Source organism: Lampris incognitus, chromosome 16, assembly GCF_029633865.1.
Source record: "Lampris incognitus isolate fLamInc1 chromosome 16, fLamInc1.hap2, whole genome shotgun sequence".
NCBI lineage: Eukaryota > Metazoa > Chordata > Actinopteri > Lampriformes > Lampridae > Lampris > Lampris incognitus.
The window spans coordinates 32741750-32760913 of NC_079226.1; the positions used below are offsets into that span (position 1 = coordinate 32741750).

The 19164-nt window shown below is 42.8% G+C and overlaps 1 protein-coding gene across 1 annotated transcript in view; it reads left to right on the top strand.

Moving 5' to 3' along the window:
* Window positions 1–19164, top strand: part of sgpp1b (sphingosine-1-phosphate phosphatase 1b) — a 43246-nt gene that overhangs the window by 15539 nt on the left and 8543 nt on the right. Inside the window, exon 2 of the mRNA XM_056296374.1 lies at window positions 1136–1225. Within this exon, the coding sequence (XP_056152349.1) occupies window positions 1136–1225 (90 nt within the window). The remainder of the gene's footprint in view (window positions 1–1135; window positions 1226–19164) is intronic.

A 19164-nucleotide genomic window follows, 5' to 3' on the forward strand; every position in this document is an offset into this window, starting at 1 on the left:
TTCCGTCCACACCTGTTGCATAGGTCAGACCCAAAATGATTTTAATCACCATATGTAAGGTTGTATGCTCCGATGTATTTTTTAGCTGAGGACCAAAACAAGAAAGTTAGTCTATTGCGCTAGAAACATCCAGGGAATTGAAGTTTAACTCTAACTTTGTGTTCACTGTAAGTCGCTCAGGATAAGTGCTTTAGGTAAATGCCAAAGATATTATGTAATGTTTCACATGGTTTAAATTCAGCATCGTGTACTTGTAGTACATTTTGACCTTGGCTCTTAAGTTTCTCCACTGAACAAGCCACTGTGGTAGTTAACCAGGTTAGCGTTTGTTCATTTTATATTGTATGACTGAGTTAATTGCTCATAACGTTGGTACCAGCACTTGCTACCATCAACAGTAACATTGATGGTAGCAAGTGCTGGTTGACAACACTGCTGCAATAGTGGCTCACTAGTCAGCAACGTAATCCATTCGTCAGTCTGTTTTACTTGTTGAGTGACAAGCGATTTTTATGCATGTGGTTCGCCTGGCATGCGCTGAAATTATTAAATCTATTCGAACAGTTAACACGGAAACCCATTCGGCCGTGTTGATATGCAAAGCCTGTGTGCTGTTCAGAGGCTCTGATTCATTCCACGTGGTAATAATAGAAATGGCAATGTTAGGTGCAGGAAAATAACTTTGTAGTTTCTGGTGACCATTCCACTGCTGTCGACAATCCATTATCTGCACACCGACTAAGGTCTGTCACTGGTCTGCTTAATGTCAATAGTCTCAAACGGCCCATGTCAAATCTTTTTGTTATACATGTGTGAATAAGTTAATCATTGTAAATCACGTTTTGGTCGACTTACGCATACGAAATAGGTATCGATTGTACAGAAAACGGCTTGTGTTCTATTATAACAGGTGTCTGGAATTCAGATTTGACCAGAAATGTAAAGCGCTTTGAGTGACTGTTGCAGCTAGAAAAGCGCTATATAAAATGCAACTTGATTGATTGATTGCTAAGAAAATGCAAGTGCTTTAATATTGGCAACATGTTATTGTGGTCTGCAGAATGACACATGGGCCTTTTTCCTTTATGTTGTACTTTACTAAAAAAAAAATTCTTTTTTTTCCTCCCCTGAACAGTACCCGTTCTCAGTGGGATTCAGCCTGGCTCTGTGCTGGTGTCTACTGGTCTGCCTGAGCCGAATTTACATGGGCATGCACTCTATCCTGGTAAGACTGCATTACAAACATGCACACACTATACCCCCTATGTTTTTTCTTTCTTTCACCCATATAGTCAAACAGACACACAATTTTCACCTCCAGCCCTTTCTCCTTATCCCTCTGTCTTGCACACACTACACCCTTCTACCTCATAATGCTTGTTCCTCTGTTTTTCTCAAAGATAAAATACCATGAGATTAGAAGGGACAAGCTTTTTGGACTGCTCAGGGATAACAGTAATTCCAGCAACAAAAACCAGGATGTAGATATAAAAAAAAACCCATCATCATCATGCCAATAGAGAACCAGTTTAGCGCACCAACCCTGGCACACGGTCACACAGATGGTGCCAACCTTGCCACCTGCAGTATCAACCAAGCTTTTATCAGGTCAACCCAGAGGGGCTGAAAGTTGGGATGTTCATAATTAACCGTTAACCGATAATAAGAATTGTAACCGATTTAATGCGATCAGTTAAACGGTTAAAAATATATTTTAAAAAAGTAATTAAAAAAAGTTTGGGTAACACTTTAGTATGGGGAACATAGAAAAACTTAATTACTAGTGAATTAGTAATGATCAAGATGTCACTTTAGTATGGGGAACATATTCTAAGTAACAAAAACTTAATTTACAGTAATTTAACACTATTAACACTTGTAGTTTTGTGTTTTGTTATGTAAGAACAGACCATATTCATTAAGTGTTAGTAAGGGAGAATAACTCTTCTTGTGATACTACCGCCTTATAAAGTCCATACTAAGCAAAGCATATTGAGATGGTACTACTAATAAGCAATAATTCTGAGGTTATAGAGGGAAAACTCATAGTTAATGGCTTACTGGTTGTATAATAAGACCATGCAGAATAAGGCATTAATGAGTACGTAATAATGACCAATTAAGAGCCAATATGTTGCTAATTTGCATGCTCATTAGCACCTAATTAATGGTGACTACGTTCCCCATACTAAAGTGTTACCAAAGTTTGCTGCATAGTTAAAGAAAAATAGGCTATACATATCAATCAACTCATGGGGGCGTGTCAACACGTGCAACCAACCACACATGCCGACAATCATATTTCTCTGCCCGAGCAAAATGAAGCGAGCAAAAAGAAGTACTGTGTGGGACCATTTTGACCAAAAGGACGATGAAGTTATTTGTAAAATATACAGTGCAGGACTGAAATATAGCAGTACTACAAGCACAATGAACCACTTGCAAAACAAACATCCACAAGCATCAGGTGATGGAGGAAGACAAACTTTGGCCTCCATGTTAGCAGGGAGAGGATGTGATGTGCGATGGACTGAGGAGATAACTCGCGAGAATCTGTTCAGTGGTGGAGAAAGGCATTTTGTCCATCAGCGTGGTCTGTGGGGATGGTTTTTAAGGGCTACTGGGCTATATCGAGCCTAAATAACCAATCCCATCAACACTGACCCATTGGATTGAAGCCCGTTTTGCAGAGAAAAAACGAGAGCTTAAAATACAACTTGGTAGCACTGTTTGTGGCTCTTATGGCCGACTGTTGGACGGCGCTCACAACAGAGAGCTACATGACAGTTACATGCCACTATATCAATGAGGACTGGCAGGTTAAGTCGGCCATCCTATTAACACAGAATATGCCAGGCTGACAAGCGCCTAACAACCTCACAGCGAAAGTAATTGATGCAGTGGAGACTTTGGGACTTCTAGGAAAGTGTCTGAATGTGTCCACGACAATGCATGTAACATCGTTGCTGCTACCTCTCCCGGATGGGTAAACTGGCACTCAGTTGCCTGTTTTGCGCATCCACTGCAGCTGGCGGTAAATGATGGATTTAACGTGTGTGTGCGTCGGGTTATCGTTGCAGCTGGGCAGCTTGTCAGGCACTGCAACCACAGCACCCCTGCATGTAGGGCACCGGATGCCAAACAAGAACAAGTGACACTTCCAGAACACTAGCTCATCCAGTCATGCAGAACTAGGTGGGATTCGGTGTGCAACATGTTCGCAGTACTTCTTGAACAACAGTGGGCAGTTACAAATGTTCTGTCCGACCGAACAATAACAAAGCTAGGAACAAAAAATGCGACTACAAGTTTTCGTTTTGTTGATCTGTTTAAATGTTAGAAAGTCTGGCTGCTAGTGCTTTATTCTAATAAGTTACAAAATATTTTCTACGTGGGAGATCTAGGCTATCATGCCGATTTATACAGCACACTTGGCAGGATGTGTTACTGTGTTGTTAATCTGTTTTTGTGTTTTAGAAAGTTTGGCTACTATTTGGAATTTACTCAAGCATTTATTTAAGTTAAATATTTTTAATGTAGGCCTGTTTTATTCAGTCTGTTTTATTTCGTTCACAGTAGCACATTTCACAGACACTCGTCCATTGTAAATAGTACATTTTAATCTTGTCGGTTAACAGTTAATGATCGGTTAATGAGCGTCGGTTACCGGTCAGGAAAAAAATTCAGTGAGCATCCCTGGCTGATAGCCATCTAAACTGGATATTGCACTGGACACCGTATCCAGACACCAGATGCCTCAGCCATCATAGGACTGTAACATACACAAGAGTTCCCTCAATTCATTATGTATGGTACCACAAGTGCATCCATTTTTACTGCGATCAGCCCCAGTGAAACCTCAAACCATGATGGTTTTAGTACTAGACATTGCAGAATGACCTGCGCAAGAAATGGAGCCCCTAACCCTGGCAGTGATGGTATCATGCTCAACCCATTGAGCCACACAGGGGCAGTGACCCCAGGTCTTTGATTTTACCAATCACATTGTTGCAATTAATAATCTGGCAGTGTTATGAATAAAAGTCTGAAAGTTTTAGATTTGTTTATTTTTTATCCCCCCCCCTTTTGTCCCCAATTGCCCCCGGCCAATTACCCCACTCTTCTGAGCCTTCCCGGTCGCTGCTCCACCCCCTCTGCTGATCCGGGGAGGGCTGCAGACTACCACATGCCTCCTCCGATACACGTGGAGTCGTCAGCTGCTTCTTTGCACCTGACGGTGAGGAGTTTTGACGGGGACGTGGCGCATGGGAGGATCACGCTATTCCCCCCAGTCCCCCCCCCCCGCCCGCCCGCCCTCCCTGAAACGTCGCCCCGACCGACCAAAGGAGGCGCTAGTGCAGCGACCAGGACACATACCCACATCCGGCTTCCCACCCACAGACACGACCAATTGTGTCTGTAGGGACACCCAACCAAGCCAGAGGTAACACAGGGATTCGAACTGGCGATCCCTGTCTGTGTTGGTAGGCAATGGAATAGACCGCTACGCTACCCAGACGCCCTAGACTTTTTTTTATTACAATAATTTAGGGCTGCAACAACAAATCGATGAAATCGATAAAATGCGATTATGAAACTAGTTGGCCACGAAGTTCATCAATCCATTTGTTGGGCCTTTGTTGGTGCACGCTGTATCGCAGAGCTAGCTACGTCACTTCAAAAAAACACAATTTTTTTTTTTTAGAAAAAACAAAAATATTTGAAACATGGCCGAGGTGGAGAAAACTTTTTTTTTGTCTGTGTTAACATTATGCATCACAATGCAAAGTTCCTGTAGAAAGAGGTGTGTGTGTGTGTGTGTGTGTGTGTGTGTGTGTGTGTGTGTGTGTGTGTGTGTGTGTGAGAGAGAGAGAGAGAGAGAGAGAGAGAGAGAATATGAGTGAGTGTATGAGTGTTACTTGCAGTGTTACTGTTTTTAAAGTTGTTTGATGTAGCAAAGCCTGTTAAGACTCAGTTTGTATTTTACGTTTTTCTTTCCTTTAATTTATTTATCATTATTATTAAACGGCTCAGGTCCATTCAAGCAATGTAAAAAAAAAACCTGTTTTTGTGCACTTTATTAAAAAAAGCTTAAATCTTTTGCAGATGTTGGATAGCATAAATATAGGTCTGTTATTTGTATTCTTTGTATTATTGTCAATTTGGAGTAAAATGTTGTTTTTTGAATATAATGATGGAAATAAAATTTGTTTTTATGTGAATCGTCGATTAATCGAAGAAATAACTTACAGATTAATCGATTACCAAAATAGTTGTTAGTTGCAGCCCTACAAGAATCACCTTTTGTCTGTGTCTTGATATATTGTGACATCTCTTAATGTTTGGCTTTTAGAGTAACATATAGGTGGAGCGCGAGGCGGCTTGACTTTACTTCACTTGGCAAATCACAGAGAAGTGTCAGACAAATCAGTCACAGGCAGTAGACTGAACTTTGACATGGCACGACTGTCTGCATTTTATCCCAGCTGTGTGCCAAAGTGCTCACAAACAAGTTAAAATGCTAGAGTTTTGAGTTGGTAGCAGACATAGTTTGAGCCCAGTCTGCAGTCAGTAAGCTTAACAGCTGGTGCAGCAAACGGTATTTTTTCTATCTGTTGGCCAGCTGTTTCCAGCTGGAGTCTGAACTTAAACCTCCAAAGAAAGGCTATTATACCGATAACGGGAATGGGCAAAATTCCCCACCAGATCTGCAGTTTGCCAAGACAAACTGAACTGGCACACTCTATTTTTTACTTAATGGGCTGCTGGTAAGTTATGGCTGTGGTTTATTTATATTTCAGGCACTAAATCTGGTTTACTGTTTTTTCTGATAGTTAAAATCTTCAGGAATTGTACATAATGGACGCCACAAGATTATAAACCCTTTGACCTTTCCACTATTTCTGCTTTCTTTTTTTTTTTTAATCTTTCAAAATAGCACAGTAGCAGAAATGCAAGGGGTTTGTTTGGGCAGTTCCAATCATATTAGGTTTTTTAGCATTTCTCCCCAATTGTAGTTGGCCAATTACCCCACTCATCCGAGCCGTCCTGGTCACTGCTCCACCCGCTCTGCTGATCCGGGGAGGGCTGCAGACTACCACATGCCTCCTCCAATACATGTGGAGTCTCCAGCCACTTCTTGTCACCTGACAGTGAGGAGTTTCGCCAGGGGGACGTAGCGTGTGGGAGGATCACGCTATTCCCCCCAGTCCCCCCCCCCCCCAACAGGCACCCCAACCGACCAGAGGAGGCGCTAGTGCAGCGACCAGGACACATACCCACATCCGGCTTCCCACCTGCAGACACGGTGCCAGTTGTGTCTGTAGGGACGTCCAACCAAGCCAGAGGTAACACAGGGATTCGAACCGGAGATCCCCATATTGATGGGCAACGGAATAGACCACTACGCTACCCGGACGCCTGTATTTTGTCTTTGTTTTTTAATCTTTCAAAATACAACAGTAGCAGAAATGCAAGGGGTTGGTTTGGGCAAATCCAACCCTATTAAGTTTTTTAGCACCTTTAGATAACCTAAATGTCCCCAAATCAAAGCAAATGCTAAAATAATTGAGTATCACTTAATTTGCATCAGTAATCTTATTTTCCAGGGTGACGGCATAATCCATTTACATTAAACGGAAGTTACTTTAGTCTGTCGGCGCAGAGTGCTAGCCAAGCCATGATGTCTTTCCTGAAATGATCTGATATTCCTTTTACATTATTATTATTAGCATTGATGCTGATAAACTTGCACTTAATTTCTTGGTGTTTTAATTTGCAAGCAGAACAAACTGTCTTCACCCTTTAACAATTCGGGTTGTGTTACTTGTCGAGGGATGAAGACAATAAAGACGGAAAAACAAACCAGTTATTCTCTGTTCCTGAAAAATAGAATAAAAATTAAAAGACACTAGGTTTTTATATGACATCATGTCTTTACCCAACAACCGCAATAAACATGTTGATCTTATTTCACCTGTATATAGTCAATCCTTGTGTATATATCTGAAGATTGTTGTATTGTCAAGTTGTTATTCTATGTTAAGTTCACTGACAGAGCCATGTAGTACAGGTAGCGCGGCAGTCTATTCCATTGCCTACCAACACAGGGATCGCTGGTTCGAATCCCCATGTTACCTCTGGCTTGGTTGGGCGTCCCTACAGACGCAATTGACATTGTCTGCGGGTGGGAAGCCGGATGTGGGTATATGTCCTGGTTGCTGCACTAGCGCCTCCTGTGGTCGGTCGGGGCACCTGTTCAGGGGGGAGGTGGAACTGGGGGTATAGCATGAGCCTCCCACGTGCTACGTCCCCCTGGCAAAAGTCCTCGCTGTCAGGTGAAAAGTGGCTGGCGACTCCACATGTATTGGAGGAGGCATGTGGTAGTCTTCAGCCCTCCCCGGATCAGCAGAGGAGATGGAGCAGCAACTGGGACAGATCGGAAGAGTGGGGTAATTGGCCGGATACAATTGAGGAGAAAAAGGAGGGGGAACCCCCCCCCTTCAAAAAATTCCTGGCCAATAAACATGATTCTGGTGTTTGGGCTTTTTAGCCTATAACTGCAGCTTCTTGTTGAATAGTTTCTTCAATTTTACCAAGTTTTAGACTGTTTTTATTAGCTCTCTCAAATCACTCAAACTCACTCACATCTCTCTACATCCTCCATTACATTCATCCAGAACACTCTCTCCCTCTCTCTCTCGCTCTCTCTCTCGCTCACCCCCCCCCCCCCATCCATTTTCCGGTACATTGAACTCATAGATAACCTTACACATGCTTGGGCCTGTATTCCCCTAATGAAGCAGCTGCCCTCAAACAAACATACACAATTTCTCTCTCTCTCTCTCTCTCTCTCTCTCTCTCTCTCTCTCTCTCTCTCTCTCTCTCTCTCTCTCTCTCTCTCTCTCTCTCTCTCTCTCTCTCTCTCTCTCTCTCTCTCTCTCTCTCTCTCTCCCTGTCTTTCTCTCTCTCTCCCTGTCTTTCTCTCTCCGGTACATTGAACTCATAGATGTCCTTACACATGCTGGAGCCTGTATTTCCCAATATTCAGAGGGGCTGAAGACATGTTATTCACACACAGCTCCTACCTCAAATGTATTACCATTATTTTATACAACATGCAAAAACGTGGCCACACTTGATAGCCACTTCTAAATACATGAAGTGTGCCATTGCTGTGCAGTAATGGATTTGTTAAACCTGGTTCAGAGCATAAGTTCAATGAGCTCACTGGATTTGCAGTGCATGGCCAGTCATAAAACAGTTCATTGGCAGATGCTTTTGGCAAGGTTTCTGCAGTGCTCAATCCACTGAGCCACTGAAGGAATTCATACCCAGTCCCTGTAGAAGCAGCGTAAAGAGCATAGAGTAGATTAATAAAAGACACTGAACTACTTAATACTTACTGACTACTTCGGGGCGGCACGGTGTCCCAGTGGTTAGCACTGTTGCCTCACAGCAAGAAGATCCTGGGTTCAAACTCCAGGTCCTTTCTGTGTGGAGTGTGCATGTTCTCCCCGTGTCTCCTGGTTTCATCCAGGTGCTCCGGTTTCCTCCCATCAAAAAGACATGCATGTTAGGGTTTAATACCCTTAACCCTAGGGTATTAGGAGCAAGGCAATGGAAAGAAGAACTGGAGTTGGTCCCCGGGTGCTGCAGCTGCCCACTGCTCCTATACAATAGGATGGGTTAAATGCAGAGAACACATTTATTGTAAGAATACAGTTAGTTGTAACAATACAACGGCAAATATAGTGGCTTTTTCCCCCCCGTTCTACTACCTGCTGGCAGGATCATAAATTGCTCTGGATAAAAAGTCTGAACTAAATGCCAAATATGTAGAAGTACTAGCTCTAAACATTTGAACCTGAATTGTTGTAGAGATTTTAAGGGAATGAATTGTTAAATAATGAAGTATTACTGATCACTCCTTTTCTCTGACAGCAGTGAATGCTGTGGTTAGACACTATTGCTGAGTGAATGTCGAGGTAACACTGCTCGAAGTGTAATTCGTAAATACAAAACCGTTCCTCATAAAAGCTGTACCACCTTGCTGCCCACAGACCTTTTATAACAAGATTCCTTTAGCAGTTGGCACTGGGTAATAGAAGCCTAAAGACAGATAAACAAAACCAGACCAAAGACAAGAACACAGTGTTTCGTTTGCCTTATCTTGTTCATGTCAGTGGCTTCAAAACATATTCACTCCCTGTTGGTTATTTCCTGTGTCGCTGTGTTGCAAAGTGAAACTAATATATTAAAATAGAATTCTTTTTTTTGAAATAAAGTAATCATCTGTAATGTCGTAATGAAAAGTATTTAGATGTCCTCAGAATTGAGGGTGTCCGGGTAGCCTGGCGGTCTATTCCGTTGCCTACCAACACGGGGATCGCTGGTTCAAATCCCCGTGTTACCTCCGGCTTGGTCAGGCGTCCCTACAGACACAATTGGCCGTGTCTGTGGGTGGGAAGTCGGATGTGGGTATGTGTCCTGGTCGCTGCACTAGCACCTCCTCTGGTCAGTCAGGGCACCTGTTCAGGGGGTATGGGGAACTGGAGGAGAATAACGTGACCCTCCCACGTGCTATGTCCCCCTGGTGAAACTCCTCTCTGTCAGGTGAAAAGAAGCGGCTGGTGACTCCACATGTATCGGAGGAGGCATGTGGTAGTCTGCAGCCCTCCCCGGATCGGCAGATGGGGCGGAGCAGCGACCAGGGCGGCTCGGAAAATAGAGTAATTGGCCAAGTACAATAAGGGGAAAAAAGGGGAAATTTAAAAAAGAAAAAAGCCCTCAGAATTATTATTGCATTCATGTTCCAACTGAAAAATAACCCAAAGCACACTACAAAACCTACTAAGGGACTGCTCAAAAAAAGAAGGTTGATATTCTGGATTGTCCCAGACAAAATCCAGATTTTAACCCTAATGGAATTCTGGTATGGCCTCAAAATTTTTATCAATGTGCTCGATGTAATATTCCAAATATCTACAAATTTGCATGAAGAAAGTGGCAAAATTCCATAATCTGATTTATATAAACATTTAAGTTTATAGGAATCAGGAACACTTTGTCATTTCACTTCATGCACTTGCGTAGATGAAATGAAACGAAATGCTGTTTCCCCCAGCCCACAGCAGTACAACACGAAGACAAAAACACATCCAAAAACTACAAGAACACACATGCCCAAACTAACACATATATCCAAACTAAACAAAAAAAAACTACTGTCCAAGGGAATGAACGCCAGCCAGGATGAATGTAGGAACCACCGATCTGCATGGGTTATCAGTTAGCTTAGCCCGCCCTGCTTCTGCGTCCTGTCAGACCGCTGTCGGCATTTCCTCCTCGGGCGTAGCTCCAGGCAGGGACCATGGTCCCCAGGCCCACCGGACAAAGCAGACCAAGCTCTCCCAGCCGATCCAGCACCAGCTCTCCCAGCCAGACCCCGTCGACACACCTCCCCGCACTCCTCACGACGACATCAAAAACACCACAGTCAACGCCAGGTGAGGCTATCACCAGACCACCCTCGGTGTTATCAGAACTGCCGGTCTGCATGGGCTAGCAGTTAGCTTAGTCTGCCCAGCTCTCCCAGCCATCAAACAAAGACAAAACTTCGACGCAGATGGTGACAAAGACACTGTATGGACGGTACTGGGTGGGGCTGCCGCAAATGTGAAGTCGCACCACCATCTTCGGACACTGGAAGCGGAAAAATATATGACTATATTAAAAGTTAATATAAATCTAAGTGCTATAAACTTATATAAACATATCTATACTCATACAGACTTAATCAAGAAGACTCACAGCTGCAGTTTCTCTCAAAAGTCTGCAAAGTATTGACTCTGGGTTGGTGAATGCTTTTGCACATGTGAAATGTAGTCTGTAGGTGAGAGGAGAAAAAATATTTCAATGTACTAAGATTTGAAGGTGTAACAGGAAGAAAATGAAAAGGTTCGGGGTAGGATGAATATTGTCTGAAGGCACTTTATAGCTTCAACTTTAACGGTGTCATAAAGTCTAAGCACCAGGCAGTAGTCTTGCTCAAGTGTTTTAGCTAATGTACACTACCGTTCAAAAGTTTGGGATCACCCAAACAATTTTGTGTTTTCCATGAAAAGTCACACTTATTCACCACCATATGTTGTGAAATGAATAGAAAATAGAGTCAAGACATTGACAAGGTTAGAAATAATGATTTGTATTTGAAATAAGATTTTTTTTACATCAAACTTTGCTTTCGTCAAAGAATCCTCCATTTGCAGCAATTACAGCATTGCAGACCTTTGGCATTCTAGCTGTTAATTTGTTGAGGTAATCTGGAGAAATTGCACCCCACGCTTCCAGAAGCAGCTCCCACAAGTTGGATTGGTTGGATGGGCACTTCTTTGAGCAGATTGAGTTTCTGGAGCATCACATTTGTGGGGTCAATTAAACGCTCAAAATGGCCAGAAAAAGAGAACTTTCATCTGAAACTCGACAGTCTATTCTTGTTCTTAGAAATGAAGGCTATTCCATGCGAGAAATTGCTAAGAAATTGAAGATTTCCTACACCGGTGTGTACTACTCCCTTCAGAGGACAGCACAAACAGGCTCTAACAGGTACTATTTAATGAAGATGCCAGTTGGGGACCTGTGAGGCGTCTGTTTCTCAAACTAGAGACTCTAATGTACTTATCTTCTTGCTCAGTTGTGCAACGCGGCCTCCCACTTCTTTTTCTACTCTGGTTAGAGCCTGTTTGTGCTGTCCTCTGAAGGGAGTAGTACACACCGGTGTAGGAAATCTTCAATTTCTTAGCAATTTCTCGCATGGAATAGCCTTCATTTCTAAGAACAAGAATAGACTGTCGAGTTTCAGATGAAAGTTCTCTTTTTCTGGCCATTTTGAGCGTTTAATTGACCCCACAAATGTGATGCTCCAGAAACTCAATCTGCTCAAAGAAGTGCCCATCCAACCAATCCAACTTGTGGGAGCTGCTTCTGGAAGCGTGGGGTGCAATTTCTCCAGATTACCTCAACAAATTAACAGCTAGAATGCCAAAGGTCTGCAATGCTGTAATTGCTGCAAATGGAGGATTCTTTGACGAAAGCAAAGTTTGATGTAAAAAAAATCTTATTTCAAATACAAATCATTATTTCTAACCTTGTCAATGTCTTGACTCTATTTTCTATTCATTTCACAACATATGGTGGTGAATAAGTGTGACTTTTCATGGAAAACACAAAATTGTTTGTGTGATCCCAAACTTTTGAACGGTAGTGTATAGCCAGCTCATTTTAGATCTACTTTCTGCTATATAGGTTTTTGTACTGAGCTTTAAAAGTCCCATGCAGAACATAGGAATTAAAACATAAACTTGAAACTTAAAAACTAGATATAACCCACACTCTTGTGCTCCCCCTAGATTCTCTGGATTCTAGTTTATACTTCTTGGCAATGAACACATAGCTGCCATATGTTTTTCATTATTTGTCCACTGCACGTTTTAACTATTAGTCAGCGCCAAGATTGCCAGTACAAACAAAATGTCTAGATGACAGTGCTGTGAAATTTACTTTTTTTTATGCAAAAAAGGAGTGGACATACGTGTCTTGAATGAAGTGGCTGGAAAGTTGAAGATGATGGTGGGAGTCAATCTAAACCTATTAAGAATGCATATGGTTGCTGAGGTGAAGGTTTTGACCACAACGCTGTCTGTAGTTATCCATAAAAAGCCTTGTTAAGAGAATCCGTGGTGTTGAAGTACCTCGTACCACTTGTCTGGGCCTTCAGCCAGGGGTTGCTCGGCATGTCATGTTTACAGGTCCAACCCTTTACTGAGTGAAAGCCCTGAATCCCACACCACCTATCGGTCAACCCCAGTGACATGATACATAGCATTACCAGGGCGGCTGTTGCCTAGGTGACAGACAGTCAAACCCTAACAGTGCACTGAGACTGACATCATTTACCAATGAGTGGCATTACCCCATAGAAAGTTAATGTAGCAGATGTGACGGCAAGAAGTGCACATGTGAACACACACACATGAACACACACAGTAAATGTACACAAAAATTAAGAGAGATGTCCAAAAGTTGGTTAGGGGTTCCATTCTCTATGTAGCTGAATGGGCAGAACAACCCTACTAGCACTTAGCAGGGTCTCTGTGGCTACCAACAGTAATAAAGCATGCACCCATACACCCGCCCATGGGACGCTTTGGCTAAAGTCGTCCAGTGGTATATTAGTATCGTAGTATGCATCCTCTATTGATCTGTGAGTCTGCATGACGCAGCTCATTTCCACCTGGCAGTGTAGCCTAAAAGCTGGCCCTAATGTTGTTAGTAAGCTAAATGCCCTGCCTGTGTGTGGGAGGGTGGGTGTATGCACGTGTGATTCATTTGGTGTCTAAAAGAAAGTGTGTGTTTGGACAGGGTATCAGATGCCGTATCATAATGTTTTGTTTAGGGGGTGGAGCTGAACATTTGAGGAGCCATTAGTAGTCTGGGCTGCCAGGCCTACTTGGTGCCTAATGTGTTCTGAAACTCATAACACCCAATGAAACTACTTCCTGAAGCTTTGTTCTACAGGAAGGGTTATGAGACACAAAGCTGGTCTGTTACTGACAATATTGATGGCCTGGGAAAGCCTTGTAACAGACTAGTGAGAGTCTTAACTCTGTTTTTGTGGTTTTAAACTTTTTATTTGATCTGAGAGTGAGTTTGTCCCATGTTGTTGTAATTTCAAGATGGACATAATATGGGTGTCTGGGTGGCGTGGTGTTCTATTCCGTTGTGTACCAATATGGGGATCGCCGGTTTGAATCCCTGTGTTACCTCCAGCTTCGTCGGGCGTCCCTACAGACACAATGGACCTTTCGCAAAGTACCACCCCAGAACGGTGCTTGTCCAATCCCACCTTAGCAACGGTCCGTCAAGCTTTCAAACACACAGCAAAATGCTGAAACGGTGTGTCTATGGGATCTGCAAATCGGATACTAGATATCTGAAAGGTTTGGAGGGGGTGTAATTTTCTTTCCCTTCCCGAAACCCAGAACGCAAGAAGCACAATGTCGGCAATAGATTTCGCAGTATAGCAGACCCCATGGCTAGCTTAATCCATCCAAAATCAACAAAAATACCTGTCTGCTCCAAGCTAAGCTTGCTACTAGCTATTATTGATAGCTAATACAGCTAACGTATTATTACTGTTACTTTTACCCACACAATGCGCTGATTTCGTCCTTCATGTTTTGGTGTTTTCCAGCTACTTCCTGGATAGTTCTGAAATGCTTGACGGGCATAGCAACAGTAACTAAGGGGGGCGGGACTTTGCGAAAGGTCAATTGGCCGTGTCTGCGGGTGAGAAGTCGGATGTGGGGTGTGTGTCCTGGTTGCTGCACTAGCGCCTTCTCTGGTCAGTCGTGGCACCTGTTTGGTGGAGAGGGGGAACTGGGGGGAATAGCGTGATCCTCCCGCGTTTTCCTGCCCCATGGTGAAATTCCTCACTGTCAGGTGAAAAGAAGCGGCTGGTGACTCCATAGTCTAGCTCAGGGATGGCTTACCCTGTGCCATGGAGAGCCATGTGTATGCAGGTTTTTCATTCCAACCCGACTCCGCACCAGGTGATTTCCCTGATACTTTCTTCCTCTTTGGTTGAAGGGTTGCTAATCAGTGAAGTCACCCGGTGTGGAGTCCGGCTGGAATGAAAACATGCATACACATGACTCTCCATGGCACATGGTTAACCACCGCTGGTCTAGCTAGTCTGCAGCACTCCCCAGATCGGCAGAGGGGGTGGAGCAGCGACCAGGACGGCTCGGAACAGTGGGGTAATTGGCCGGATACAATTGGGAGAAAAGGGGAGGGGATTTTTTTTTTTTTAAAGATGGACACAATATAGCTAGACATTCACAACCCTTTTTCCATCTACTTTTTGTGTGCGCAACACTCTGCCTCACATTAGTACAGTTGTGCACTTTCACATATGGGAGCTTCCCACTACGACCACTAACTGCTTTTCACCACTGAACAGCTGGTTGTCAGGTTTTCTTGCTCAAGGGCATCACAACAGTAAGACCGACTGTCAAACACTCCCCTACCTCACCCCAAATTTCCCCAGCTGGTGCAGGGATTGTATCCGACTCCCTGAATACGAACCCCATTCTCCTTATGCTTTTGTCATTCATATTTAAACCCTGTCGACCTGTTCAGAGTGCAGAGTCCATGTGTGGTTGATTCTGTTCTCCAGACCACAGCCCTGGATGTCGACCCCATTTTCTGGGCCGCTCTTTCGGGGCGTGTGTCTCATTAAAAGTGAAATCTGCAATCTGCTGGTCTAATGGCTCGTGATAGCTGCTCTGATTAAGTCATTAAGGATTTCAGATGGACTCTCCAACAGGATCTTATGGGTGAGGGACTTTCTGTACAGTGGTCACAGTTGTCTTGTTTGGCTTAGTGGGTAGACCTCTGCAGTTGGCATTAAAATTGCCAGATTTAGGGGCCTGATTCCCACTGGGACCACCCATACAAATAACTATATGCTTATGTTAGTGTGGGGTGATTTTCACGAAAACAAACGTAATGCCTTCAGGACACCACTGCTGCTTCAACCTCTGCTTTTCACAGTTTACTCTGACTCGATAACTTTCCCTCACCTTATGTCTACCATTCATACAGAGATGATAACACTTTGCAAGGGCAGCAGTAATTTGATAAATCATAACCTTTTAGATAGGGTTAGTTTTTGTTATCTTGTAGTTGACTCTGGGTTAAACCTTTGCACTGAGAGCAGCTGTATGCTATAGAGTCACACTTCCCGGCGTGAGGGATGCTGGGTAATTCCTGGCATGAGTGGAAACTCTTTTTGTTTGGTGGTGCACTTTAAACCTCTTGTTATGCTGTTTTCTGGCAGCATGATATAATGCCCATTGATAAAGTCTGAACGGTCATGGAAAATCAAAAAATTGTGTTTTCCGTCTTGGGCAGCAAAACACAATTCCTGAATTCCGGTTTCACAAATAAGAAAAAAAATAAATGACGACAGTACACAGCATGCTGAAAAAATTGCAGAAAAGCGAGAAAATCTTTAAGTTGACAAAAACAAAGGCTAAAATTCAGAAAATTATTCAAGAGGTAATGAGTCTGCTAATAAGTTGGTGGTTGTGTGTGTTGGGGGGGTGAGAGAGTCTCAACATGTGCATGTTGTTTAACACTGATTAGGTGCTAGATTGCCATCGGACATATTCAATAGATTCCAGCAGGTCATTGTTTTACAGCAAGTCACACAGTTGAAATGTGGATACGGATGCAGTCGTTTTGAAAGTTGTTGTACAGATAAACATTGTTTCCTTTCCTTTGGAGTCTGCTTTGGTTATTCATGGAACCATTCCAGTCTTATATTCCCCTTTTTAATGGAGTTGATGCTTTATTATATTGAGAGCTGTGTAATAGCAAGAAATGGGAAATCCAGGGAAGATGGTGTTACAAAGTAAGTAAACTGGAAGTGAATCTTTAGACATTATGAGCACTTGAAACACGTCTCAGCCCAATGAGCCACTAGTTGCCACATCTGTATATTCACTAATTTTGAATATTGCATCTCAGTTTTAGCATGTATATATAGGTATTGTATTTAAAGTTAATATACCATTTGGGCATCTGTATAATGTGGCGATCTATTCCGTTGCCTAGCAACACAAGGCATGCCAGATCAAATCCTCGTGTTACCTCTGGCTTGGTCGGCATCCCGACAGACACAATTGGCCGTGTCTGCAGGTCAGAAGCCAGATGTGGGTATGTGTCTTAGTCACTGCACTAGCGCCTCATCTGGTCGGTCAGGGCGCCTGTTTGGGGGGGGGGGATAGCATGATCCTCCCATGCGCTACATTCCCCTGGTGAAACTCCTCACTGTCAGGTGAAAAAAAGTGGCTGGCGACGCCACATGTATCAGAGGAGGCATGTGGTAGTCTGCAGCCCTCCCTGATCAGCAGAGGGGGTGGAGCAGCGACCAGGATGGCTCGGAAGAGTGGGGTAATTGGCCGGATACAATTGGGGAGAAAAAAAAGGGGGGGGGGTTAATATCCCATTTTCCCATGGCATTTCCTCAACACTGGATTATGCGGTGGGACACTTACAGTAAGATTGGTCACATTGCAGTAGTAATTACAGCAGTAATTAAAGCAAGCTGACTAAGCTTAGGCGTTTGGGAGCTAGTTAGCAGTGTTTCTTGGTTTATTTACACTGTTTTAAAATCGTATTTATGTATAATTCTATTCAAATTTGATTAATATGACAATTGTTGTAAGGATTATTCAGTTTTTGAAGTGATAAAAAGTTTACAGCAGAAAAGAAAATTGAGGTGACACCTATATAAATGGTAGTTTATATACCTTATATATTACTTGATCTTGAAAAGACAATAATCTAGCCACATGGCTGTTAACCAGTTTGATAGGCTCATACACAGATCATTTCTCTGTTAAAGTACTGTAGATTTTAAAATGGGAATGTTGAATCAAAGTTGAGCCTGCTTAAACACGTGAGCCACAAATTGCTGCCACTGCTCCTTTCAAGACTGAAAAGGATTTATTTCTGACCTCGGCTTTGTCTGTACATTCCTTTTTTTTTTCTTTTTTTTTTTTTAGACTCATGTTATGGCACCCACATTAGTCACTTTGTCTGGTGAATGTAAAAGTTAGGTTCCTGCACTCATTTGTCAGCTGCATCTTGAGCTGTGTAATCAAACCTGAGACGCTGTAACTGTCCCATTACATCAGCATTTAATCCTCTGCAGGCAGTAAAACGTGGCCTTGCAGTGGAAAATGTGTTCTCAGCTGGACTGCTGTAGTTTGGACATAGTTTGGACATGGGTCCTCCGTTGAAGAGCATACCAGCATGTGATGCACTTTCTTGAGTAAAGCATGCTTTACAACTGTGACAAATGCAAGCTAGCACAAGTTAATGATTGACTGATTTCAGTCAGGAAGATGAAATCAGAACTGATATGCACCATTTAATATCAAAGGCAGATTCATGGAAAGTGTGGAAAATATATTTGGTCATTAACAGGTCTTGTTATAAATGTGGGAGATGCATTATGTCTGTAGAAAGTATTAAAACAAATCTTATTTGATCCCAATGCAAAGATTTTGTATTTTTAGACCTACCATTATCTCATATATTATGTTAAATATACTTATTGGCCACTTTATTAGGAATGTCTACCTAGCACAGGTTAGGACTCCATTTTGACTCTAGAACAGCCTCAATTCTTCAATACATGAGTTTAACAAGGTACTGTAAATGCTCCACTGGAATGTTGATTGATGCTGACTGAACAGGAACCACAGTTCCTGCAGACTTTATGGCCACACATTCGTGCGGCAAAACTCTCTGTTCTACCTCATCTCAAAGTTGCTTCATTAGGTTGTGATTTTGGGACTCTACAGAGCATTGGACTTAAGTAAGGCCTGTGTTGCACTCCTGGAACTATGATGAGATAATGCTGGCTTAGTAACATGGCATTGTCTTACTGGAAGTATCCCTTTGAAAAAGAGCAGATTGTTGCCATGAAATGATGCGCCTGGTCAGTAAAAATTAATAGATAAAGTGTGGTTTTCAAATGATACTTAACACTTTTTGGTTTAACTCTTATTGAAACCAACTCTTATTGCCAATAAGAAACATTCCTTACATGATAACACCACCATCAACAGCCTGTACTCTTGACACCAAGCACGATGGATAATTTGATTCATGCTACATAGACTGCATTCACACAGAATCAGGCAATTGACCTTTCGCAAAGTCCCGCCCCCCTTAGTTACTGTTGCTATGACCTTCAAGCATTTCAGAACCATCCAGGAAGTAGCCGGAAAACACCAAAACATGAAGGAAGAAATCAGCGCATTCCCAGAGAAAATAAGTGATGTATTTTGGAGTAATTCATCCTTAATATCACCCTGTGAAAGGCAGAAGGGGCTACAGTATGCGGTGGCGGGATACATTCAGAGTATTAAAAGTAAAACTGACTTGCGTGGACTCCGGGCTGCCGGATGCGACTGTAATTGAGCGTAAAGCTTACCGGTCGCAATCAAAGAATGAGAAACCCCATCAACTAATTCTGAAACACATTGTGGACCAATTGTGCTCTTGCACTGTAGGGTAAGTTACATA